The sequence below is a fragment of the Monodon monoceros genome, unplaced genomic scaffold, assembly GCF_005190385.1.
Source record: "Monodon monoceros isolate NGI ecotype Baffin Bay Population unplaced genomic scaffold, NGI_Narwhal_1 Super_Scaffold_18, whole genome shotgun sequence".
In the NCBI taxonomy this organism is placed as follows: domain Eukaryota; kingdom Metazoa; phylum Chordata; class Mammalia; order Artiodactyla; family Monodontidae; genus Monodon; species Monodon monoceros.
Window position 1 is genome coordinate 70,823,798 of NW_021703774.1, and position 26,755 is coordinate 70,850,552.

Sequence of the window (26,755 nt, forward strand, 5' to 3'; positions counted from 1 at the left end):
CAAGATCAAATTTAGATCAAAAATTTAAAACAGGTATAAAAGACATTCTGGGGGACATTTGGGGAAATTGAAATATTGACTATACAGTATGTAACACTGAATTAATGTTAATATTCTTATGTGTGATAATGTAGTTTTTGCTACTCATTCTTAGGAAATGCATGCTGAAATATTTAGGGGTAAAGTGCCATGATACCTAAATCATTTGGAAAAAAAAAAAAAGACACACACACATACAAACACGCACACAGAGAGTATGAAAGTAGAGGGAGAGATAGAGAAAGCAAATGGTGGATTGAGATGAAGTATCTATAGGTATTCACTCTACCATTCTTTTATGGTATTCACTATACCATATCTGTACCTTTGAAGACTGTCAAAGAAAAAATATTGGGAGAAAACATGATCCCTGGCTTCAGGAATATCTTACCACCTCTTAAACTATTGTTTCTTTTCTTTTCTTACTTTTTATTTTAATACAGATTCCTGTATCAAGCCTGAGAGACACAGTCCTGGAACTGGTAGTGTTTGATCAACACAGGAGAAAGTTTGATAATTTCAGTTCACTGATGCTAGAATGGAAATCCTCAAATGAAACACTAGCTCATTTTGAAAATTACAATTCAATGGAGATGGTAGCAAAGGATGATGGCAGTGGGCAGACCCGGCTACATGGTATTGTAAATATTTATGAATCCTTTCATGTATCTACTAAATGGTTCTGCACTAAATATTTCCTTGTGGGTGATAGTCTATTTAATCTGTCTCACCTTTCACCTTCGATTTTTGTATTTTTTAGAAAACATAAAGATAGATTCCCTTGTTTGCAAAGCTAGGGTCTAGAGTCCAACATTTCTCACAAGAACACAAAATTAATTTTAAAATGTATTGGTTACCTATTATTTAACTAAAACTTTGGAAACATTATTCATTTGTTAGGCAGTGTTTATTGAGTGGCTACTACATGTAAGGCCCTCTGCTAGGCACTTGGAGATACAATGGTAAATGAGACACTCACAGCTTTTGCCCTCATAGACTTACAGTCCAGTTGGGGAAACTGGACTTTAAACATTACATTGTGTTAGGTGTTTTGAAGGGCAAATATGGGATTCATTAAGAGCTTATAACAGGAGAACCTAACCTAGTTTAGATCAGAGAAGACTGCCCTAAGAAAGTTGCATGTATTCTGAGACCTGAAGAGATGGCAGAAAGAGGAAATAGAAAGAATGAACTAAATAAGTGAAGTGAGACTGACTTAGAGACGGGGCAAGAGGCACAAGATGAGGTTCTAAGAGGGCAACAAGCCCTCAGGGGCAGTAGCCCATCAAGCCTTTGCTTGTATCACATTTGCTGAGGTCCTATTCTCCAAAACAAGTCACCTGGCCAAAACAAGAGTCGAGGTAGGCCAAGACTACTCAAGAGCATGGATACCACCAGGCATGATTCACCACAAGACATTAATATAACAATCTAGGGCTTCCCTGGTGGCGCAGTGGTTGAGAGTCCGCCTTCTGTTGCTGGGGACACGGGTTCGTGCCCCGGTCTGGGAAGATCCCACATGCCGCAGAGCGGCTGCGCCCGTGAGCCGTGGCCACTGAGCCTGTGCGTCCGGAGCCTGTTGCTCTGCAACAGGAGAGGCCACAACAGTGAGAGGCCTGCGTACCGCAAAAAATAAAAAAATAAAAATAAATTAAAAAAAAATAATCTACCACAAATCAATCCCAAAAGTAAAGAAGAAAGTGGCACAAAGGGTAACTTTTAGGTTTCTGGTATGAGTATTTGGTAACTATTCTTTTCTTTTAGCTTTTTATTTTATATTGGAGTATAGTTGATTAATAATGTGTTAGTTTCAGGTGTACAGCAGAGTGATTTAGTTATACATATACATGCGTCTGTTCTTTTTCAAATTCTTTTCCCATTTAGATAACTATTCAATTCAATAAGAAACATTAAAGAAATAAGATTTAAGCTTTCCCTTACCCACAGGGAGTTTATACTCAGGACAAGTTTAAGGGCTTAACTAGAGAATATGATAACATAATATTAATATGTATATGATACTATAACACCAGAATACCAATAACATGATACAGTTAATGTAAAAAGTGGTAGGGAAGAAAGAGGTGCTCCTTATATCTGTAACAATCAATCACCAAATACCATCCATTTTATTTTCTAAAGGTTTTCTCTCTTCCTCTCTAACTTCATCACTAATGTCCTCATAACCTCTATCCTACATCACCATAGTAGCCTCCTAACTGATCTCAATGTGTCTCTCCTACCCTCTAATCCACCCTCCATACTACTGTCCAGAATGATCTTTCTTTTCTTTTTTAAAAAAAAATTTATTTATTTATTTATTTATTTATTTTGGCTGTGCCGGGTCTTAGTTGCGGCATGCGGGATCTTTAGTTGCAACGTGTGGACTCTTAGTTGTGGCATGCAAACTCTTAGTTGAGGCATGCATGTAGGATCTAGTTCCCCGACCAGGGATCAAACCTGGGCCCCCTGCATTGGGAGCACAGAGTATTACCCACTGGACCACCATGGAAGTCCCCAGAATGATCTTTCTAAAATACAAATCTGGGGACTTCCCTGGTGGTCCAGTGGTAAAGAATCTGCCTTACAATGCAGGGAACATGGGTTCAATCCCTGGTCAGGGAACTAAGATCCCACATGCTGCAGGGCAACTAAGCCCGCAGTGACACGTATTGTCATTGTGTCTTTCTGGATAAAGTTCATATGTTGCAGCTTAACATACCGACCCCTGCCTACTTCTTTGGCTTCACTTCTTATTACCACCCACATGTATTCTACATTTTTCTCATACTCAACAATTTTAGATCCTTAACCATGAAAAGGCTTGTCATACCTCTTTCCTTTGCATATGTTTTATTTTCTCTTTACTTGCATCTTCACTAGGCTAAAATCTTCCTCTAGTAATCTAGGAGTTTTCTGTTCCTCTATATTCCCAATCTAAGGAGAATATTCCTTCTTTGTGCTCTTATATATCCTGTATTAGGTGCTCTGTACATACTTCTATAATAGTACTTATCACACTGTATTGCAGTGGTTGGTTTACCTCTCAGCCACCCTTCTAAGCTGTGGGTTTCTTTGAAGGCAAGAACTGTGTTGTTTTCTTCTTCATCTCTGTATCCTAATTACTTGTCATAGTGCCTAGCATATAGTTAGGCCCTTAATAAATCTTTGTTGAATGAAAGAATGTAACATCATGAGAAAATGCTTTACAGATTTACGCATGATCATCATGTGTTGAGGATAAAATAAGAGTTGTCCTAAGTAAAGTGGCACATTCATGTTAGTTAAATTAAAAAGAAAGAAAAAAGAATGAATGAGTAAAGCAGGGTCAGATTATGGACAGCTTCAAGTACTAGTTTAAGTAGTTTGAATTGCTCTAATAAGGACTAGTTAGCGATTAAAAAAATTTTTTTTTCATTTAAAATTTTTGAGTAAGGGACTGACATGACATTTACATACACAAAACAGATTAGAAGCATGAAAAGTCCCAAAGGACAATCTCTTTATTTCTCACTTTTATTTTTAAATCAAACAAAAATTTCCCCATACCCTCTTGTCAGCTTATTTTTGGACTCACAAACCATTAGAGCTGGAAAGCATTTTAGATTTTGTCTGTCCCAACCCCTCATTTAATAAAGGAACTGAGAAATAAAGTGATTGCCCAAGGTCACATAGGAATATAATTGCAGAGTCAGCATAGAACCCCAGTTTTCTGTTTCTTGTGTATTTCCTTATTCACTGTTTTTTGGGTTTGTTTTTGTTTTTCTCCCTGAAATAAAACACCATTTGGAAAAAATTAGGGCAGATTTTTGGTTTTCTAGAGACACTTTTGTATTCTACATGTTATTGTTTCTCACAGGGTACTTTTTTGCATGTCTCCAGGTCAAAGGATCCTTAAAGTACATCAGATAAAAGGGACTGTACTCATTGGAGTCAATTTTGTGGGCTATTCAGAGAAGGAAAGTCCAAAGGTAAATGGAGACTATTATATAAAAAATATTAATTAACTGAAATGTAAGGCTCCTTAGAAGTCATTTATATAACTGATGTAAATCTGAGAACTATGCACCTCTATGAATCTGTTATCTTTGGCACTTGAAAGAGTACTGGAATCTTCACTCACTGAGCTGAGGAATTAAAAGTTTGTATTTACCTTTGTGGTTCTTATTACATTTCTAGGAACTTTCCAACTTGCCCAGATCTGCAGCTGTAGAGCTGCTCCTAGTAGATGATGTAACAGTATCGCCTGAGAATGCTACCATCTATAACCACCCTGATGTGAAGGTAGAAGCTATACGGGTCTAGCTAAATGGAATCATATTGGAGGGGAGAGGTTATTAAAATTAATAGTATAACAATAAAAAAGCTCACTTATGTGTTGAAAATCAGCGATTCACATATATAATGCATATATAATAATTATCCTTAGCAGTAATACTTTAATAGTCATATTTTGTCTTTTGTCCACTGACCGTAATCTTTTAATTTCATACTCTTTCTTAGGTAAGTAGAAGTTATTTTCTTTGAATTTTTTATAAACCAAAGGGAACAGAATATTGTTTGTCTGATTTTTCCATAGGAAATATTTAGCCTTGTGGAAGGATCTGGTTATTTTTTAGTCAGCAGTAGTGAGCAAGACATTGCCACCATCACTTACCTGGAAGCGGAAAGCTCTGTCCAGGTGAGTTCTAGAGATACTCCCAGACTGATGGTCTCAGGTCAAAGCTCATTCTTAGGAGAATGATTGGAAAATTTTTATTGGGTGTCTCAAACTTGTTACAAAAAATAACATTTGTGTCTTTTTCCTTTTTTAACCTACATAGATTATTCAACAAAAAAAGAGCGTTTTTTTGTTTGTTTGTTTTTTTCTGTAACTAGCTACAATATGTGGCAATTTTTGGCTCTGATTGAATGGAAACAGTGTAGGAGACATCTAATTATAAGATTTCCATTAAAAGAAGGTTAATTTTTATAAATTTAAAAGCACAGAACTGTGTGGATAGTTAGATATACTATTGACTTTATAATTTGAGTATATGGTATTTTCAGCCAGGACATGGCAACTTAAAATATTAAGCTGACTCCATAGTCAATATGCCAAGAGATTTGCTTTTAGTTGACTTGTAATAATAAAAAAATATATTATATTAACATATGTATTTATTTCCTTCAAAGAGCTCAAAGTAATGTAACTTACTGTAGTCATAATGTTGCTTTTTAAAAGAGGAGATTGAGGCCCTATGGGCAAAGCATGTGAAAAACCATGCTGCTGTGCAGGAGCTGTAGTACAAGAAGGAAAAACAAAGTATCAGTCCACCCAGTACTTTCTCTCCCTCCTTGTGATTGCATATAAATGTACATGATTTTCTTCCTGAATCCTTTCCCTGTTCATAATTAAGAAGCTGGATATGTATGTTGGATTCTGCTTGAAATCAATCAATTTAAACTCTGCTCTTTATCAGTTAGTATTTGTTAAGGGTACATATTTTGCCACAAACTGAAACATCACTTTAAGGGTACATATTGTGCTATGCCTGAAACATATAATGTGACCTCTCAGAGTTCCCATCACAAAGAAAGTAAGATATTGTATTTTCCACCTTGGGTGGAAATAATTGCTATGATTATGCTTGGAGCATGTTTGCTTCTTTACCCAGCTACCATCTTCTTCCTTCTAGTTAGTTCCAGTACATCCAGGATTTCTCAGCTTGGAGGTCTATGACCTGTGTTTGGCTTTCTTGGGTCCAGCAATGGCTCACCTCACGGTGTCAGACATGCAAGAGCTGGAGCTTGATCTGATTGATAAGGTGAGAGATGTTTGCTTTCTCTCTTAAATGAAGCAGGCGTCATTCTCACTCGCTAGCATCACCTAATATAGTCTGTGCTCAGCTACCATGTGTGTATACCAGGCCCTTTGATGATGTTAATGGAAATATCTGCCCTTAAAGAACACAATTCCAACACTAAACATGATGAAGATAAATAGAGTGTTAAAGCACAACTTAGGGACTTCCCTGGTGGTCCAGTGTTTAAGACTCCGTGCTTCCAATGCAGTGGGTGTGGGTTCGATCCCTGGTCAGGGAACTAAGATCCCATGTGCCACAGGGCATGGCCAAAATAAAAAAATTTAAAAAACAGTTAAAAAAAATAAAGAACAACTTAAAAGAATACACACAGATTAGGCTTACTAGATCAAAGGCTGACCAGGAACATTTAGCATGAAAAAAAGAGCTTGCCACCTCTAAGAGTTAAACGGCCCTAGGTGAATGAGACATCTCTACTAAAATTACCTTAAAAAATTATTTTTTTTAATTTTTGTTTTTTAACCACTAGGTTGAAATAGGTAAAACTGTGTTAGTAACTGTGAGGGTTCTTGGCCCTTCCAAACGCCCGTTCCAAAATAAATACTTCAGGAACATGGAGCTCAAACTGCAGTTGGCTTCTGCCATTGTCACCCTGACGTGAGTACCATTTCAATACTCCTTTCTTGGGGACTTCCCTGGTGGTCCAGTGGTAAAGAATCTGCCTTAGGGACTTCCCTGGTGGTGCAGTGGTTAAGAATCCGCCTGCCAATGCAGGGGACACGGGTTCTATCTCTGGTCGGGGAATATCCCACATGCCGCAGAGCAACTAAGCCCGTGTGCCACAACTACTGAAGCCTGCGCACCTAGAGCCCGTGCTCCACAACAAAAGAAGCCACCTTAGTGAGAAGCCCACACACCGCAATGAAGAGTTGCCCCCTCTCGCTGTAACTAGAGAAAGCCCGCGCGCAGCAGTGAAGACCCAACACAGCCAAAAATAAATAAATAAATAAATTTATTTAAAAAACCAATCCGCCTTACAATGCAGGGGACGTGGATTAAATCCCTGGTCAGGGAACTAAGATCCCTCATGCCGCAGGGCAACTAAGCCCGTGTGCCACAACCACTGAGCTTGTGTGCCTCAGCTAGAGAGCCTGTGTGCTGCAAACTACAGAGCCCACGCGCTCTGGAGCCTGTGTGCCACAACTGGAGAGAAGCCAGCGTGAAGATCCTGTTTGCCGCAACTAAGACCTGATGCAGCCACAAATAAAATAAAATAAATGATAAATAAATCTTTAAAAAATATACTTCTTTCTCCCTATGCTTAATGCCACAAGAATATCCCTCCTGATAGCCTGGTTAGCTCTCCCTTAGGTTATTTCAGATTTTCTTCTTTCCTTTTTTTGTAACGGTACCTTTCAGCCCATACTCTCTTCCCATATTCAGCTCTCTACAGAATACCCCTTCCAGATCCTCAGATGTCTTATTTTGGGCCTAAAATCATGTGTCTCATTAATATTTCCATTTTATGAAACTTCTCCTTGGATGATATCCTTTGGGGGTGCTTCAGACTTGAGGACCTTTAAAAAATCTAGAAGTAGAGGCACTGGTATTGCCCTCTGCGAAAGGGAAGATACAGGAATTCTGAGGCAATTTAGCATTTGCAGTTTTGCCAGTCTATGTTTATATTGCTCTTATCCCTTTGGAGACCAAGAACAAATTTTTGCCCTTCAGGAGCCTTCTGCCGTTGCTATGAACTTTGTCTTGACTCTGGAAGTTATTTTATGGTAGTTCCTTCTAAGCTGAGTTAATATGAGCAGAAGATTGGGAATTCCCTGGTGGCCCAGTGATTAGGACTCTTCGCTTTCAGTGCCGTGGGCCCAGGTTCAATCCCTGGTCGGGGAACTAAGATCCCACAAGCTGCACCACATGGCCAAAAAAAAAAAAGAAAAGAAAGCAGAAAATGTTAAGCATCTTAGAAAGATGCATAACTGTCCACTTTTAAAACCAAATTTTTCTCACCTAGAAATTTGTGGGTCTTTGCAGGCTAATGGAGAAACAGGATGAATACTCTGAAAATTATATCCTTCGAGCTATCACTATTGGGCAAACCACACTTGTAGCTATTGCCAGGGACAAGATGGGGAGAAAATTCACGTCGGCTCCTCGGCAAATTGAAGTAAGGAAATTATCTCATCCAAAATTCATACTTCGTCTTCTTTATAAATTTTATAAATTTCCAGTGGTTAGGACTCTGCGCTTTCACTGCTGAGGGCGCAGGTTCCATCCCTGGTCCAGGAACTAAGATCCCGCAAGCTGTGAGGCATGTCCAAAAAAAGAAAAAAAGTAGAAAAGAAAGGTAATTGTAAATATAATCTTTTTTTTAATTTATTTTTTACATCTTTATTGGAGTATAATTGCTTTACAATGGTGTGTTAGTTTCTGCTTCATAACTAAGTGAATCAGTTATACATATACATATGTTCCCATATCTCTTCCCTCTTGCGTCTCCCTCCCACCCACCCTCCCTATCCCACCCCTCCAGGTGGTCACAAAGCACTTAGCTGATCTCCCTGTGCTATGCGGCTGCTTCCCACTAGCTATCTACCTTACGTTTGGTAGTGTATATATGTCCATGCCTCTCTCTCACTTTGTCACAGCTTACCCTTCCTGCTCCCCATATCCTCAAGTCCACTCTCGAGTAGGTCTGTGTCTTTATTCCTGTCTTACCCCTAGGTTCTTCATGACATTTTTTTTTCTTAAATTCCATATATATGTGTTAGCATACGGTATTTGTCTCTCTCTTTCTGACTTACTTCACTCTGTATGACAGACTCTAGGTCTATCCACCTCATTACAAATAGCTCAATTTCGTTTCTTTTTATGGCTGAGTAATATTCCATTGTATATATGTGCCACATCTTCTTTATCCATTCATCCGATGATGGGCACTTAGGTTGTTTCCATCTCCAGGCTATTGTAAATAGAGCTGCAATGAACATTTTGGTACATGACTCTTTTTGAATTTTGGTTTTCTCAGGGTATATGCCCAGTAGTGGGATTGCTGGGTCATATGGTAGTTCTATTTGTAGTTTTTTAAGGAACCTCCATACTGTTCTGCATAGTGGCTGTACCAATTCACATTCCCACCAGCAGTGCAAGAGTGTTCCCTCTTCTCCACACCCTCTCTAGCATTTATTGTTTCTAGATTTTTTGATGATGGCCATTCTGACTGGTGTGAGATGATATCTCATTGTGTAAATATAATCTTAATGACCACTTTTATTACAGTGAGTGGATATGTAATAACTTATTTAATCATTCTCACTTAAGTAATTTATAATTTTTTGCTATTATAAATAAAATTTGCATTTATAAATAAAATAAAATACGTTTTTGTATATAACTTCATTGTACATAATTAGGATTTTTTCCTTAGAATAAGCTACGTGATCATTTACTATGAACTTGACTGTAGTTAATCACTGTTGTCCTTTTGGTTTTCTCCTTCAAGGTGTTTCCTCCATTCAGACTTGTTCCAGAGAAAATGACACTGATTCCAACTAATATGATGCAGGTGATCCAAAAGCCAGAAATGAGGCTTTCTCCCCATCCCACCTCTGCTCCACCCCAACACACACATACACATACACCTCTTCCTGTTGACCTTCCCTTGTCTACTCTCAGCCAAGTACAAAAGGATTTGATAAAGAAGAAAATTAGTATTTTCTTTGTTCTATGAGAAACATGGTATGAACTACTTCTTGGAATCCCATGGATCATTTATAGCACTTCCATCTCGTGCATTTGAGGTGATGTGGCATATGCTGGTTGGAAAGTGGGGAAAGATGAAAAAGTCGAGTTACTTGGACAAAAGGTTGGGAAAGGAGATGTGACTTCTCCCCAAGGTCCAGGCATTCACTGGTGTGTTTACATTCCAGGTAATGTCTGAAGGTGGCCCTCAGCCTCAATCTATCATTCACTTCTCCATCAGTAATCAGACCGTGGCTGTTGTTAATAGGAGGGGCCAAGTTACAGGGAAGGTAGTTGGCAGAGCTGTGGTCCATGGCACCATCCAGACAGTAAATGAAGATACTGGAAAAGTCATTGTGTTTTCCCAGGTATTGGTTCTTTGTTCTGCTCTGTTTCTACTCCTCCATCTGGGAATCACTGGGAGGTAGAGGAAGAAATAGTGATGGGGAGGGTGTCAACAGCCCAGGGAAGTCTTTTCAGTCCCCTCGTTTGGTATTCTCTTAACCAGGCATGGGAAATATGTAATCTTCAGTGAAAAACCCACAGAGTACTTGGCATTGTTATAAGACATAGTCCCTATACTTAAGGAATTGTTTCAAGAACAAATACAAAACAAACAAAAACGAACAAACAAAAAACCTATATCTATGGCATGTTTGTTGTTGTTGTTGAATGCCCCAAACAACAACAAACAAACTAGTTATCATAAGCATCCACCCCACAGACACTCCCTCTTAGCCTAAGCTTGCTCTCCACCCTGTTGAGCAGGATGAAGTGCAGATTGAAGTTGTGCAGCTAAGGGCTGTTAGGATCCTTGCAGCTGCAACTCGACTCATCACAGCTACTGAGGTCAGTAGGATGGCTCTGTTCCAGGTTCATTACTTTGATAATGCCAGCTGGACGGGACGTATAGCACAAAACCACTCTTCATTTTCAGATGCCAGTTTATGTCATGGGAGTGACCAGTACCCAGACCCCTTTCTCCTTCAGCAATGCCAACCCTGGGCTCACATTCCATTGGTCCATGAGCAAAAGGGACGTATTGGATCTAGTGCCCAGGCATTCAGAGGTATAAACTTACCTGTTTATTATATTACCTTAGGGATCTTGATACTAAATTTATTTTATTTCATAAGTTTTAGACTAACTCACTTCTAAACTACACAATATTATTACTTACTCTTTTTCCAATTGTTCTGTGAATGCTGGAAACCTGAAAATCATATGAAGAATCCAAATTTGAGTATTCAGATAATACTATATGATGTTTAACATACTTTGCTGGAAAGAGCTCTCAACAAAGCAATGCTTCCTTTGATGTATTTGTTGTTGTATAATGTTGTATTTGTGAGCAGATACTGTGTTACATGAATAACACATTATGAATATAAAGTATTTGTACATAAAGTTTAAATATATAATCTTTCAACATGTTCAGACACAATTATATTAATAATCATGTTTGTAGTGCATGATGGGCAGTTGACATTAAGAAAGGTGGTTGCGGGCTTCCTGGTGACGCAGTGGTTGAGAGTCCGCCTGCTGATGCAGGGGACACGGGTTCGTGCCCTGGTCTGGAAGATCCCACATGCCGCAGAGTGGCTGGGCCCGTGAGCCACGGCCGCTGAGCCTGCGCGTCCAGAGCCTGTGCTCCGCAACGGGAGAGGCAACAGTGAGAGGCCCGCGTACCGCAAAAAAAAAAAAAAAAAAAAGAAAGAAAGGTGGTTGCTGAGCACACTCCTGGGCCCACACTACTAGGAGCTGGGGAAGAACTGGAATCCTACCTTGAGCATGAAGGGTGCCATGGGTGTCATGGGGCTGTTGTGGGCCACCAACTGGCAGCTGATTCTGGACCTTATATCAATGGCAAATTTAAGAAGGACAACTAATTAAACTCCTCCACGGTTCCCTTTGGTGGTACCGGCTCCTCCCAATTCACCTGCTGCATCTGGAATGGCCAAAGCCCTCAGGATGGCTATTGAGGAAATCCACACTGCAACATGAGTCTTTATGTTTTTTAAAATAGCTTTGATGTTTTAATACATATAGCACTAAACCTTACTCTGAAACCTGAAAAAGAAAAAAAAAAAAAAAAAAAGAGGTGGATGCTACAAACTTTACCTACTTCACAACGTTGTTACCTGATCATCAGTTTAATGGAACCCACCCGAGATGGTCCAGGATCAGTGGCAGCCACTTAGGTCTGAGCTTTACCTTAGGAAGAAGGAACCTGGGGCCAAGGTACCCAGTAGGTCACAACTCAGTGCCCACAAAAACAAAGAATTAGACCTTGAGAGAGATCAGAGTGGTTACAGAAGCTAGAATTAGGTCATTTCTGGAGCCAGCTAAAAAGAAAAGTCTGGAAAAAATTTAAAATTTCCAATTTTCTTAAAATATCCTAGATCTGTAATCTAGGGAAACTCTAGTGGTTGAGTCTTCTAGGGAAACTCTAGTGGTTGAGTCTTCTATCTGTCATGGACTGCACAGAGCCTGGTTATACTTGGAACTGAGGAGAGAGAGAACTGTACTTAGTTTGGTAGAGTTCTGCAGAAGGATTTGGCTTTTTTTCTTGAATAGCAAATAGGAATTGTGTGAAAGGAGGGGATGGCCTAGGTCTTAGCATCTATTCTACTTCTCCCTTCCTCTAATATTCTTATCTAAATAATCACTCTAACGGAAGAAATGATTGAGAGCCATACAAAGATTTTCTTCCCCTGCCTTCGACCTCAATAGAAAGGTCTCTAATGCCCTACAAGGTAGACTTCCTGCACTGTGGTGTCACCATTTAGAAATTCACTTGGATTAAACAATTATAAACCACTCATTCTTTAGCATAAGACTTTCTTCCAGACAACTTATTGAAATCTGCACAAAGGAGATGGGAATTTTTATGTAGGGGAGGAGGGAAAGGTGAGTTTGGAACTTGGAACTCTGTATGAGTCAAGAGAGTGAAGGAAGGTCTTGAGTGCTCCAGACGGCAAAAATGCAGAGGAGATAGAACGTGAAATGAGTGCCAAAAAGGTAGGCAACTGCCTACTTCAGTATTTGCCTTAGGGGACTTCCCTGGTGGCGCAGTGCTTAAGACTCCGCGCTCCCAATGCAGGGGGCCTGGGTTTGATCCCTGGTCCAGTAACTAGATCCCACATGCATGCCACAACTAAGAGTTCGCATGCCATAACTAAGGAACTGGCAAGCCGCAACTAAGGAGCCCGCCTGCCACAACTAAGACCTGATAAACAAACAAATAAATAACATTTGCCTTGGTGTTGGCCCTCCCTTCCCTCTTACCAGAAATCTGTCAAGGCCTAATCCTTATCCAATCTAGACTAGAATGGTGAGTGAAGCAAGTGAGGAAATGGTCAGCTAGTTTAACACAATCCTAAAACAACAGCTTCCCTTTCTTGTCCTCTTCCTTCCTTGCTACCACTCTGAACTCCAGGAGTAGATTACCTCACTTCTCTCATCTCAAGTTCTACTGTTTCAACCTATTGAAGATACCCCTTCCTTCATTTCCATTCTTCTCCTATGAATGAATTGACTTCTTGCAAGATAAGAATTCTTGCATAGGAGTCTTTCCAGAATTAGTTGAGCACTGAACACAGAAGTTTACTTTAGGGGTGACTATGTTTCTGGGAATATGAAAATAAATCCTGGGGGAATTCTCTGGTCATCCAGTGGTTAGGACTTGGCACTTTCACTGCAGGGGCTCAGGTTCAATCCCTGGTTGGGGAACTAAGATCCCACAAGCCTCAAGGTGCAGAGAAAGGAAGGAAGGAAGGAAAGAAGGAAGGAAGGAAGGAAGGAAGGAAGAGAAAGAAAGAAGGGAGGGAGGAAGGAGGGAGGGAAGGAAAGGAGGAAGGAAGGGGAGGGGAGGGAAGGGAAGGGAAGGGAAGGGAAGGGGAGGGAAGATAAGCCTGGAACTCTAATTTTTCTAGATAGCTATTTTCAACAAAGAGGGAAGGGCACAGTGTTTATTCATGAATATTTCTTAATCCATCCCTTTACGGTCTAGGTTTTTCTACAACTCCCAGTAGAGAATAACTTTGCCATGGTTGTCCACACAAAAGCAGCTGGTCGGACCAGTATCAAAGTCACTGTCCGCTGTATGAACAGTTCCTCTGGGCAGTTTGAGGGGAATTTGTTGGAACTGTCTGATGAAGTTCAGATCCTGGTAAGGTCCCAAAGCTAAATCTTGTTTCTATATATCAAGGAGAAGAAAGTTATATTCTCTTACCATCCATGAAGAGCTTAGTCTGTATAGAGATAGAGAAATTGCTAAAGGGATCTCTGGAATAGGCTTATGGTTTCTAGATCTTTGTTATTCCTGCTAATTGCTTCTATGAGCACTGACATTAGAAACTACAGCACATGCACTCCCCTCAACTCCCAACACAGTGAATACAGTATATGAACACATAATAACTAAAGAGGAATTAATTTCTGATTTGTTCTGCCTAACACAGATATTATGATACAGTCCACTTAGCTATACTCACAGAATGAAATCCTATCCTAACTTCTGGTAAGGTATGAGAGTACAAATAGTTTCTACAGATGTTCTCAAGCTGAAAGCTACATGGCCCTATTGTTTTTAGAACTCAAAGAAAAACTATTTTTTGTGTGGGGCAAATAAGTTTCTCTACCTCTGAATTTGGGACTAATTTTTTTTTCTTTTTTTTTTTTTTCCTTTACTTTGGCTTTGGTTCCCTGATTCAGTGAGGGGTAGAGGAAAAAGCACTTTACCAGGAGGCAGAAGACCAGAATAGTGCCCTTGCTAATTAAATACTACAGGTTCTTCATTCTCAAATCTCTTTTCAGGTTATTAGAACTAAAATTAGAAATTTCAATGGGACTTCCCTGGTGGCGCAGTGGTTAAGAATCCGCCTGCCAATGCAGGGGGCACGGGTTTGAGCCCTGGTCAGGGAGGATCCCACATGCCGCGGAGCAGCTGAGCCTGTGTGCCACAACTGCTGAGCCTGCGCTCTAGAGCCCGCGAGCCACAAGTAGAGAAAGCCTGCACACAGCAACAAAGACCCAACACAGCCAAATATAAATAAATTTATTTTTAAAAAATTAGAAATTTCAAAATTATTTCATACCTAATATAAGTAATATAGGGGATGTGGTAAGTGTAAACTATGCCCAGTCCCTTGTAGTCAGAAGCAGGGCTAATATTAGGTTATATATTCTACACTACCTAAATAAGTTTTAAATGCCTGGCTCATTTTGGAAAGCAGAACTGTGGGACATTGGGCTAAATTGAAGTTGGGCAGACTTGATTTGTAGTTGTCCATTTGTGAGTAAAGGTCATCATTTGTCTTTTCCGGAAATGAGGAAAACATCATTTTCTCATTCTAGGTGTTTGAAAAACTCCAACTTTTCTACCCAGAGTGCCAACCTGAACAAATTCTGATGCCCATGAATTCTCAGCTCAAACTCCATACCAACAGGTAAGGAGAATGGAGAAGAAGACAGGCCAGGATCTAACTTTACCCTCAGAGAAACACTGCACATGGAAAAAAAATTGCCTTCTAAGGTGATTTTTCTAACCCACAAATAATTTTTTTTAGTTGAAGTGAAATTCACATAACATAAAATTAAATTGTACAATTCACTGGCGTTTAATACATACACAGTATTATACAACCATCACCTCTAATTCCAAAACATTTTCATTACCACCAAAGGAGGCCCATACCCATTAAGCAGTCTCTCACCATTCTCCCCTTCTCTCAGTCCCTAGCAATCAACTAATCAGCTGTCTCTGTGAATTTAAATATTGTGTATTTCATGTAAACGAAATCATACAATACGTGACCTTTTCTGTCGGCTTCTTGCAGTTAACATGTTTTCGAGGTTCATCCACATTGTAGCATGTATTGGTACTTCATTCCTTTCCATGACTGAATGATATTCCATTGTATGAATGTAACACATTGTTTACCCAGTCATCTGTTTGTGGACTTTGGTTTGTTTTCCCCTTTTAGCTATTGTGGACTTTGGTTTGTTTTCCCCTTTTAGCTATTGTGGATAGTGCTGCTATGAACATTCACGTACAAGTATTGGTTTGAATACAGTTGGCCCTTGGTATCCACCAGGGATTGGTTCCAGGACTCGCACTCCCACCAAAATCTGCAGATGCAAAAATCCATTCTATAAAAATGGTGTAATATTTGCATATATGCACATCCTCCTGTATACTTTAAACTATTTCTAAATTACTTATACCTAATACAATGTAAACGTTATGTAAATAACTGCCAGTCCAAGGCAAGTTCAAATTTTGCTTTTTGGAACTTTTTGAAATTTTCAGCCTGTGCTTGGTTGAATCTGCAGATGCAAAACCGATGGATATGAAAAGCTGACTGTACCTGTTTTCAATTCTTTTAACCAAATAATTTTTTAATGATAAATACGTAATAGTATTTGATTTTTAAAGAGATAAGCATAATCCAAAGGCTGACTTTTACCTGAGGAAAAAATAACTACACAACATGGAGAATGGCAAGCAGTTTTCTCAGAGTACAGCTAACAGTAATCCTGGCAATCTCTACTCCTTTCTTTCTTGTCAAACAGAGCCCCCAAGAGATGCCATTTGCTCCGTTTATTCCCTAGGGTAGGGGCCGCCTTTGTGAGTTCCCGTGTTCTCAAGTGTTTCCCTAATTCATCTGTCATTGAGGAGGATGGTGAAGGGCTCCTGAAAGCTGGTTCCATTGCAGGTACTGCTGTGTTGGAAGTCACTTCTATAGAACCTTTTGGAGTCAACCAAACAACTGTAACTGGGGTTCAGGTGAGTTCAGGGACTTACTCAAAAAAATAAAAGGAATGCCATGGCCTTAAGAGGCAGATTTCCTTTTTTAAGAACTAGAAACTTCTCTGGAAGTCAGAAATGAACTGTAAGATAAGAGGACAATCTTGACATGAACCATCAAATTAAAGTGGACTTTACAGTCCTTGTTATAAAAGAGATTAGCCTCAAATTGGTATGAATGTCTTCTGAGCAGATTTGGCAAAAGGGTTGGTGTGGAAGAAGCGTAGAACCATTGCTATCAAAATTAGGCTTTGTTTTTAGAATTTTTTTTTTAATTAGAAGAGACCTTAGAGGTAAGTTAGTCTAAAACAAACAAAAAAGTGTTTTGTGCGTTAAAAATCTAGTATATTCCAGCTTCTGTGTTGCTCCTTTTACGTATATTATCTTTTTTAACTACCACAAAAACCCTATGAGATAGGCATTATTAGCCCTATTAAACTGATGATAAATATGAAACCTAGAATGGTTAGATGAGGATATGAAATAATAAAGCTAGGATTCAAACGTGGACTTCCCTTACTGTATCACAGTTTATCTCTTGCAGTGTGAAAACAAAATTTACAGTATTCTTGATAAATGATCAATTATTTAACAATAAATATTGACACTTGGCACAAAATAGAAGAAATGCAGTCCTTTCCTCAAAAAGCTCCAGCTTCTTTTCACATTTCCACTGTTTTAGTAATTAAAAAGCCATTTCCTGTACTGTCATATTTCTTTTTCACTCTGTCATCTGAAATCAAGAGCTAACTATTTCCTACAAAAGAGGAACACCATTTTTATCATTGATTATAAGTCTCAGAATATGGTCTCAGCTCCTCTCCAATGCATCCTTCTCTGTACTAGTAGGTTTTGTCTCCCACAGGTAGCACCAGTGACATACCTGCGAATGAGCAGCCACCCCAAGCTATACACAGCTAAAGGAAGGACCCTATCAGCCTTTCCCCTGGGCATGTCTCTCACCTTCATTGTTCAGTTTTACAATAGCGTTGGAGAGAAATTCCACACACACAATACCCAGCTTTATCTGGCTTTGAACAGGTATGGAAGGCAAAGGAATGGTGTTGACACTGTGGTAAACATCTTATTGATTAACCTGGTATTATCTAAAATCTCCAGTAAATTCCTCTCATATTCTGCAGTTGGAATCTGATCTTTCTTTCTTTCATTAAGATGGGAAAAAAACAGAATTAGTTGTTCAATGAAGAAAAACTTCAGTATGTTTTGAATTTGACAAGTCCTAGTTCATACAAAGCTCCTGTAGGGAGCCAATTGGAGTATTATCAAAAAGCCATACTAAAAAAAAAAAAAAAAAAAAAAAAAAGAAGCCATACTGAAAAAACAATTTTTTTTAATTAAAAAAAAAAAGCCTAGGGACTTCCCTGGTGGTCCAGTTAAGACACTGTGCTCCCAATGCAGGGGGCCCAGGTTCGATCCCTGGTCAGGGAACTAGATCCCACATGCCACAGCAAAGACCCCACGTGCTGCAACTAAGACCGGGCACAGCCAAATAAATTAATTAATTAATAATGATTTAAAAAAAGCCTAGCTGGGCACTATATATATAAATGTAATAGACCTGATCCCTGGCCCTAGTTGCTTACTCTCCATTGTAGAACTCCATCTGAACTTTTGAGCTATTGAATATAAAATGTTGTGATAGGGTCTGCCTCCAGAACCGTTTCCTAACTATTGACTCTTTTCAGAGATTTCTACCTTTCATGTCTGCTTTCAGAGATGACCTGCTGCTTATTGGACCAGGGAATAGGAACTATACTTACATGGCTCAGGCTGTGAACAGAGGGGTGACACTTGTGAGGCTCTGGGACCAGAGACATCCCGGCATGGCAGATTATATTCCTGTTTCTGTAGAGCACGCCATCGAGCCAGACACCAAGCTTACCTTTGTCGGAGATGTCATCTGCTTCAGTACTCACCTCCTCAACCAGAATGGTTTGGATACCTTCCCTGTCTCAACCTCACAACTGACAGGATTAGAAAGCAACTCATCCCTTAGATGATTTTTTTTTTTTTCCAAATTATCTAAAATCTAAGGGGCTCTTTGAGAAAGAAAATACTTTTGTGTGTTTTATTTTTCATGTTAACTGATAATTCTCAGTTTAGTGCCCATTTCTCTCCATAGCCAGCCAATTAGAGGTCAGCCAGTAATATTTACCAAGTGTCTACTGAATATATAGGCAGTGTAGAGTACTGTGCCTTCTCCTCCATTCCCGGCTTCTGAAGGAGGGTAACTGCTAAGTTGAACATCACGAAAGGATGAAATAAAAGGAAAGGGCAATAAGGCTTTAGTTCTAAGAACCAATTGTGTGTACACTGTTTTGTGAGGCACATCTGAAGGCCTAACTTCTACATGTACCATCACTGTAAGAAGGTTTGGCCTTGTACCGGGCTACACTATACTCTTTTTTTTTTTTTTTTTTTTAACCCGTCCCCTACACTATACTCTTGATCAGCAAAGCATTTCTGTTCTAAGAAGTACTACTGAGTTACAGAAAATCAGTCTTGGGTTAGGAAATGTGTGTTGTATCTTTAGGCTTCCAGGTAGCATATCCCAAAATGGTATATACTGACTGGGTATATGCAACCAAATAATCCATCCAAGTAAGGCTGGCTGGGGTGGTATGTGGCTTGGGCTTTGCGTCCTCTTTGGGGAACTATGGATACATATGTTTGGGTAAAGTGATGTAATACTGGACATTAACTGTATATTTTGGACTTGATACAAAGCAAACTCTATTCAGCCTAGGTCAAATCCTCCAATCCTGTAACAGTTGACTTGTAAGCAACCACTACTTACTAACATGTAATCCATGGCCAGTGAGCTAACTGTGCTTACAATACCATGATTGTTAATCTTTTGTCAGTGAAGCAGAGGCTTTTTTTACTCCCTTTTCCTAGGTTCTGTCAGGACTGTCCCTCTGTCTTCCATTCTGGAATTTTTTGGGCATCTCAAATCCATACCACTTTGGATGAGGAAGCAGAAAGGGCCACATGCCAGGATCAGTAATCTGATCTAATATTTGACATTCCTCTGCCACCTTGGGACTTAAACCTAAGTAAACGAATCCTCTCTTCTGCCAGTTGACACTTGCTTGCAGTCTTCCTGCTGATATCAATCAGTAGGTCAAAGCAGATTCATCCTTAGCAGGGTCTATACAGAGTTTAATCAGAGTGTTATTCCTATGTGTAAAAAGCATTTTTCTTTTTCCTAAGGAGAACAGTTACATTCTCCAATTAAGTAGCTTCTTTTGTGATTGTGAAGGTCAGCAGTTCCTGTTTTATTTTGCTGGCATGACATACGAAGGGGAACCCGACATTAAGAAAACAACGTTAGGGACTTCCTTGGCGGTCCAGTGGTTAAGACCCTGTGCTTCCAATGCAGGGGGCCTGGGGGCCTGGGCTCGATCCCTGGTCGGGGAATTAAGATCCCACGTGCCACGTGACGTGGCCAAAAAAAAATTTTTTTTTAAAGAAAAAAAACAAAGTTACCCTCAAAGCTGGGTGTTCCTCCTGGGAAGGGATATATGTATGCTTGAATGGTCTACTGACTTGGATTCTGAGTAAGGTTAGAGTGACCAATTTATATCATATCAAAGTTTGCAGCCAAGTGCTTTCTCTTGTTTTTTCCTAGGTGAACCCGGGATGTGGATGATTTCCGCTAATGACAATATTCTACAAACAGACATTGTCACTGGGGTAGGAGTGGCCAGGAGTCCAGGAATAGCAACAATTTTTCATGACATTCCAGGGCTAGTGAAAACATATCGAGAGGTAAACCTAATGTTATGAGTTGAAGGGTTCATGGGAGTTCCCTGGTGGCTTAGTGGTTAGGATTCCAGGCTTTCACAGCCATGGCCTGGGTTCAACCCCTGGTCAGTGAACTAAGATCCTGCAAGCCATGTGACGCGGCCAAAAAAAAAAAAAAAAAAAGAGTTGAAGAGTCTAGAGTAACTATTTCAATATATGGGAATATGCATATAGAGAGCACATCCTATGAAAAGAAATACACTCACATATCAGATATAAAGCCAGCCAACAAACTTTACTGGAACATAAAGGTAAATCGTGATTAAGGTTCTTAACCAAAAGAATGACTAGTCTGATTTATAATTTAAAATATCACCACGAGGGCTTCCCTGGTGGCGCAGTGGTTAAGAATCCTCCTGCCAATTCAGGGGACACGGGTTCGAGCCCTGGTCCGGGAAGATCCCACATGCCACGGAGCAACTAAGCCCATGCGCCACAACTACTGATCCTGCGCTCTAGAGCCCGCCAACCACAACTACTGAGCCCGCATGCTGCAACTACTGAAGCCTGCATGCCTAGAGCCCGTGCTCCACAACAAAGAGAAGCCACCACAATGAGAAGCCCGCGCACCATAATGAAGAGGAACCCCTGCTTGCCACAACTAGAGAAAGCCCACGTGCAGCAATAAAGACCCAAAACAGCCAAAAATTAATTAATTAATTTAAACATATATATATATATATATATATCACCATGGCTACTGGTTGGTACTGTAGGGGCAAGAGTAGGAGCTGAGGGCTACCCTGGTGGCTCAGTGGTTAAGAATCCGCCTGCCAATGCAGGAGAAATGGGTTCGATCCTGGCCCGGGAAGATCCCACATGCTGCAGAGCAACTAAGCCCGTGTGCCACAACTACTGAGCCTGCGCTCTAGAGAGCCCGCGAGCCACAACTACTGAAGCCTGTGGGCCTAGAGCCCGTGCTCCGCAACAAGAGAAGCCACCAAAATGAGAAGCCTGCGCACCGCAACGAAGAGTAGCCCCCGCTCGCCACAACTAGAGAAAGCCCACACGCAGCAACAAAGACCCAACGCAGCCAAGAAACAAAAAAGAGTAGGAGCTAAGAGACAAGTTGGGAGGCTTTAATTGCAGTAACGCAGCTGAGTATGATGGATCAGGGTGATAATAGAGGAGGTGGTAAAAAGTTGATCAGATTCTAACTATATTTTATAGGTATAGTTGATACAATTTCCCAATAGATTACTATATGTAGAGTGTGAAAGAATCAAGAATGACTTAAGATTTTCGATTGAACAACTAAAAGGACAGAATTGCCATCAACTGAAATGCGTAAGACTGTAGGTGGAACAGTTTTGGAGAGAAGATCAGTTTTGGACATGTAAAGTTGGATGTCTATTAGATGTCAAATGGATGTGTTGAGGTAGCTAGATAGAAAAGTCTGGGAGTCATTGGCATAGATATTTAAAGCCATAAGATTGGACTCCCCTGGTGGTGCAGTGGTTAAGAATCCACCTGCCAATGCAGGGGACACGGGTTCGAGCCCTGGTCCAGGAAGATCCCACATGCTGAGGAGCAACTAAGCGCATGCACCACAACTACTGAGCCTGCGCTCTAGAGCCTGCAATCCACTACTGAGCCCACGTGCCACAACTACTGAAGCCTGTGAGCCTACAGCCCGTGTTCTGCAACAAGAGAAGCCACTGCAATGGAAGCCTGTGTGCTGCAACTACTGAGCCCACACGCCACAACTACGGAAGACCACAAGCTCTAGGGCCCGAGTGCCACAACTACTGAGCCCATATGCTGCAACTACGGAAGCCCGTGTGCCTAGAGCCTGTGCTCTACAACAAGAGAAGCCACTGCAATGAGAAGCCCATGCACCACAACGAAGAGTAGCCCCCACTTGCCACAACTAGAGAAAGCCCACGTACAGCAACAAAGACCCAACGCAGCCAAAAAAAAAAAAAAAAAAGCCATAAGATCATCAAGAGAATGAGTGTAAATAGAGAAGAGGTCCAAGGACTAAGTTCTGGGGACACTCCAATATTAAGAGCTCTGAAAGAAGAACAGGAACCAACAAAAGAAATTTATAGGAATTTATAAGATTTATAAGAATGACCAGGGAACGGGACTTCCCTGGTGGTGCTGTGGTTAAGAATCCGCCTGCCAATGTAGGGGACATGGGTTTGATACCTGGTTTGGGAATATCCCACTTGCTGCAGAGCAACAAAGCCCGTACACCACAACTACTGAAGCCTGTGCGCCTAGAGCCTGTGCTCCACAACAAGAGAAGCCATCGCAATGAGAAGCCTGCGCACTGCAACAAAGAGTAGCCCCTGCTCTCCGCAGCTAGAGGAAGCCTGTATGCAGCAATGAAGACCCAATGCAGCCAAAAAAAGATAAATAAATAAATAAAAATTAAAGAAAAGAAAAAAAATTTATTAAAAAAAAAGAAAGAATGGGCAATGGGAGGAAAACCCGGGAATCCTGGTGTCCGGGAAGCCAAGTGAAGAAGGTATTTCAAGGAGGGAGGGGGAGATCAACCACATGAAAGCTAATGATGGGTCAAATATGAAAACTGAGAAATGACTGATGGTTTTTTGCAATATGGAGGCTGGTGACTTTGAGGAGTAGCTTCAGTGGAATAAAGGGACTGGAAGTTTGACTGGAGAATTGAAAAAGAGGACTTGGAGACAGTCCTCTTCAAGGAACTGGAGTCGAGTTTGTTTTGTTGATTGTTTTTTAAAATGGGAGAAATAATGGCTTAGGAAATGATTCAGTAGAGAAGGAAAATTTGATGTAGGAGTAGGGAGAATTGCTTAAGTGATACCCTTGAGTAGGTGAGATGGGTGAACAAGTGAATAGGTAAGCTTTATAAAGCCTTTCCTATTTCCCCCTTAAATACATGTAACATCTCTTCCTCTGTGCCCAAAGAATTTGTTTGTTCCTCTTTTCATTCCTCTTAATAGCTATTATTTTTTGAGCATCTACTATGGGCTTGGCACTCTGCATCTATTTTTTTTCATTTTTAATTTTATATACAGTACAACTACCATTTTTAATCTCCTCAACCCTGCAAAGTATTATCCCAATTTTATAAATGAGTAAATTGCCCAATAAGTGCCCACATGGTATCTGGTACCTTCTTTTATAGAGCTCTAGGCGTAACATAAATAATTACATATAGATGGCATGATAACGTAAATGATCATGTCAGAAATGCTCTTAGAATAAATACAGAAGAAAGTCACTAATTCTGCCTAGACATTAAGGCTAAATTTTCCACAAATGACATTTAAACTGAATCCTGGGATTAGGAATTTGGCAGAAAAGAAAGGGAGAAGGCATATATGTACAAAGGCAAATAAAAAGTATATGTTGTGTTTGAAGACCAATGAATAAATCAGGGTGGCTTCAGCGTAAGTTTTAAGGGTAGAGAGGGAAAAATTGGATAACATTCAGAGAACTTGTATCATGAGCAGGTAAGAGGGTTGAGGAGAAAGGCAGCATGAGAAGACAACTAGAAAAAGGGGCTGAGAAGGTTCTAGGTGCTAGAAAAGCAAGGAGAAAGGTGTCACAAAGGCAAGGGAGAGAATGCGCTATGATGTCAGAGGCTACAGATAAGTCAAAAGGTCATATTTCAGTTGGTGTACTTCGTAAAAATGCTCATTTAATTATTCACTAACTGGTAGACAATCACTGAGGCCTGTTATATGTCAGTAATTATGCTAGGCTCTGGAAAATACAAAGATGAAAAAGACAAAACTCCTTTCCTCACTGAGCTCTTAACATAACTAACTTGATTTAGTTACCGAGTCTAAGCTCGTACTGCTCACTGTACGACAAGCCAGTAATCGAGAGGCAAGTTGTTGCGGGGGGCAAGGAATAACGACTTTATTTGGAAAGCTAGCAAATTGAGGCGGTGGGCTTCTGCCCCAAAGAACCATGTTGCCTGAGTTAGAATTCAGGTTCCATATCCATACTAAAAGGGGAGGGGGCAAAGTCAAACACTTCCTGGTTCCCATCAGCCTCCAGCAGGGGGACGTGTTCATTTTTTCATCCCCGCAGTCGCTCACAGGTGGGCCTGGTCAAGATGTTTCCTGTGAGCTAAACAAAGGTATTTTAGCTTAATGGTCATTTCCTGGGAAGCAGGGTTCCCAGAGATGGGCCTTTATGTATAATTTAAGCTTTTAGGCAACATCCCTTTAGTGATTAACTTGTAGTAGAATACAAAAGGTTCTTCCCTATTACAGTTTTAAGGTCCATGAATATATGAAAAAATAAAAAACTACGGTAGTACTGAGGAGACTGGACAGTATACTGCATTTAAATTGAAGGAATTTGGGAGGAATCCCCTCGTGGTGCAGTGGTTAGGACTCTGCGCTTCCACTGCAGGGGGCATGGGTTTGATCCCTGGTAGGGGAACTAAGAAGTAAGATCCTGCATGCTGTGTGCAACAGCCAAAAAAAACAAAGAGGGAAAGGATACCCAAAGGAGTTAGAATCCAAAAATAAATAAGTAAACCAATAAGTTGAAGGTATTTGGGGGGAAAGGGCCATCATTATCACCATCTTCTCTCAATGTAATCATTAAGCACTTGCCTTATATTCAAGGCACAATACAGGCTGTACAAAGATATATTAGGGTTCTAAGTTGAAACGTAGAATCTAATGGGAGGGATTTTAACAAGTATAAAAATACCTACAATATAAGGCAGAACATTACAAGTATTTTGAGAGAAACAGAATACTTTGAGGTTTCAGAAAAGTTGAGATTATATGCAACTAAAGAGAGAAAAAGAAAACTTTCTAAAGGAAATTGCAACTGTCTTCAAAGACATCTAATAGGGAATCATACAAAGGGAATATATGTCAGAAGGAATAATGCACAAAGACCTCCTTTTAGAAAAAAATGTTATTTTCTTCTCAAAAGTAAACAAATTTTGTGGTTCTCAAATATGTGATCACTAGAAGGGCAATTTGCTCTTGTGTGAAACTGCTTTCAGCTAAATAAGTTGAGGGATGGAGAAGAAGGGAACCAGATTCTCTAAGAACTTAGGTACCAATTTTCCTTTGGTTTGCTGACAGGTGGTGATCCATGCATCATCAAGATTAACACTCAGTTATGACCTTAAGGCTTATCTCACCAATACCCTCAATTCAACTGTGTTCAAGCTCTTCATCACCACTGGCAGAAATGGTGTCAATCTTAAAGGTCAGCAATCTCTTTATAGTTCTGGGTCATTATTCCCACCTTTCCCATTCTCCCTCATTTGCCCCTTTGAATTAGCAATACAAGTTTTCTTTCATTTCAAAATTGATTCTACTTTTACAAAGAAATCACTGAGGGACTTTCACGGTGGTCCAGTGGTAAAGAATCTGCCTTCCAATGCAGGGGACGCGGGTTCGATCCCTGGCTGGGGAACAACTAAGCCCGTGCACCACAACTACTGAGCCCTTGCGCCTCAACAAGAGAGCCTGCATGCTGCAAACTACAGAGCCCACGCGCTCTGGAGCCCGCATGCTCTGAGGCCCGCGCGCCACAGCTAGAGAAAAACCTGCACGCCATAACTAGGGAGAAGCCCGTGTGCTGTAAGGAAGAGCCCGCGTGCTGCAAGGAAAGATCCCACATGCCGCAACCAAGACCCGACGCAACTAAATGATTAAAAAAAAAAAAAAAAAATCATTGAGCGCTATAAGACCTCAGAAATTATGACTGGATTAAGGTTTTGAAATAGGCTCAACCTAGTCACTGTTGTCTTTTTAGTTATAACCCTGAGATCAGGAGGTAGCCTAGACCAAGGATTTCCAAACATGGCTGATTTTTAAGGTTATCCAAAGAAATTTTTAAAAAATAGATTCTTAGGCTCCATCCAGATTTAATAAATTTGGGATAGAGCCTAGGATACAATTTTTTTTTTTTTTGGTTGCATTGGGTCTTTGTTGCTGCACACGGGCTTTCTCTAGTGGTGGTGAGCGGGGGCTACTCTTCACTGCAGTGCACAGGCTTCTCGTTGCAGTGGCTTCTCTTGTTGCAGAGCACAGGCTCTAGGCGCACAGGCTTCAGTAGCTGCAGCATGCGGGCCCTGGAGCACACAGGCTTCAGTAGTTGTGGCGCAAAGGCTTAGTTGCTCCGCAGCATGTGGGATCTTCCCGGACCAGGGCTCGAACCCGTGTCCCCTGCATTGGCAGGTGGATTCTTAACCACTGCACCACCAGGGAAGTCCAAGATACAATTCTTTTAAAGCTTCCCAAGACTTGAGAATTGTTGGACTAGATGATATCTGAAATGTTACTCGCTCAGCAAATTTGCCTTGTGCTTTTCTTTTTTCATTCTGTATTGGGCCATGATTTACTGTCAAAAAAAAGGGGGAGGAAAGATAAATAAAATACAAGAAGCTTCTAATAGATTCCAAATGCTATGTTAGGAATTTTTATATCTTTTATCTCATTTAACAATCTCATCATGTAGTAATTATCATCATTTTAAAGATGAGAATACTGGGAATTGCCTGGCAGTCCAGTGGTTACGATTCTACGCTCTCACCATCAAGGGCCTGGGTTCA

General features: G+C 40.4%; 1 protein-coding gene and 1 pseudogene across 1 annotated transcript in view; both read left to right on the top strand.

Moving 5' to 3' along the window:
• The window catches only part of NUP210L (nucleoporin 210 like), a 75,402-nt gene that overhangs the window by 40,796 nt on the left and 7,851 nt on the right, over positions 1–26,755 (top strand). Inside the window, exons 15-32 of the mRNA XM_029229098.1 lie at positions 483–675; positions 3,922–4,010; positions 4,219–4,323; positions 4,619–4,720; positions 5,718–5,846; positions 6,373–6,500; positions 7,887–8,019; positions 9,355–9,417; positions 9,782–9,961; positions 10,362–10,442; positions 10,531–10,662; positions 13,606–13,764; positions 14,952–15,043; positions 16,209–16,383; positions 17,270–17,445; positions 18,140–18,357; positions 20,057–20,196; positions 25,278–25,404. Of these exons, the coding sequence (XP_029084931.1) occupies positions 483–675; positions 3,922–4,010; positions 4,219–4,323; positions 4,619–4,720; positions 5,718–5,846; positions 6,373–6,500; positions 7,887–8,019; positions 9,355–9,417; positions 9,782–9,961; positions 10,362–10,442; positions 10,531–10,662; positions 13,606–13,764; positions 14,952–15,043; positions 16,209–16,383; positions 17,270–17,445; positions 18,140–18,357; positions 20,057–20,196; positions 25,278–25,404 (2,422 nt within the window). The remainder of the gene's footprint in view (positions 1–482; positions 676–3,921; positions 4,011–4,218; positions 4,324–4,618; positions 4,721–5,717; positions 5,847–6,372; positions 6,501–7,886; positions 8,020–9,354; positions 9,418–9,781; positions 9,962–10,361; positions 10,443–10,530; positions 10,663–13,605; positions 13,765–14,951; positions 15,044–16,208; positions 16,384–17,269; positions 17,446–18,139; positions 18,358–20,056; positions 20,197–25,277; positions 25,405–26,755) is intronic.
• Positions 11,052–12,710, top strand: LOC114898830 (annotated as a pseudogene).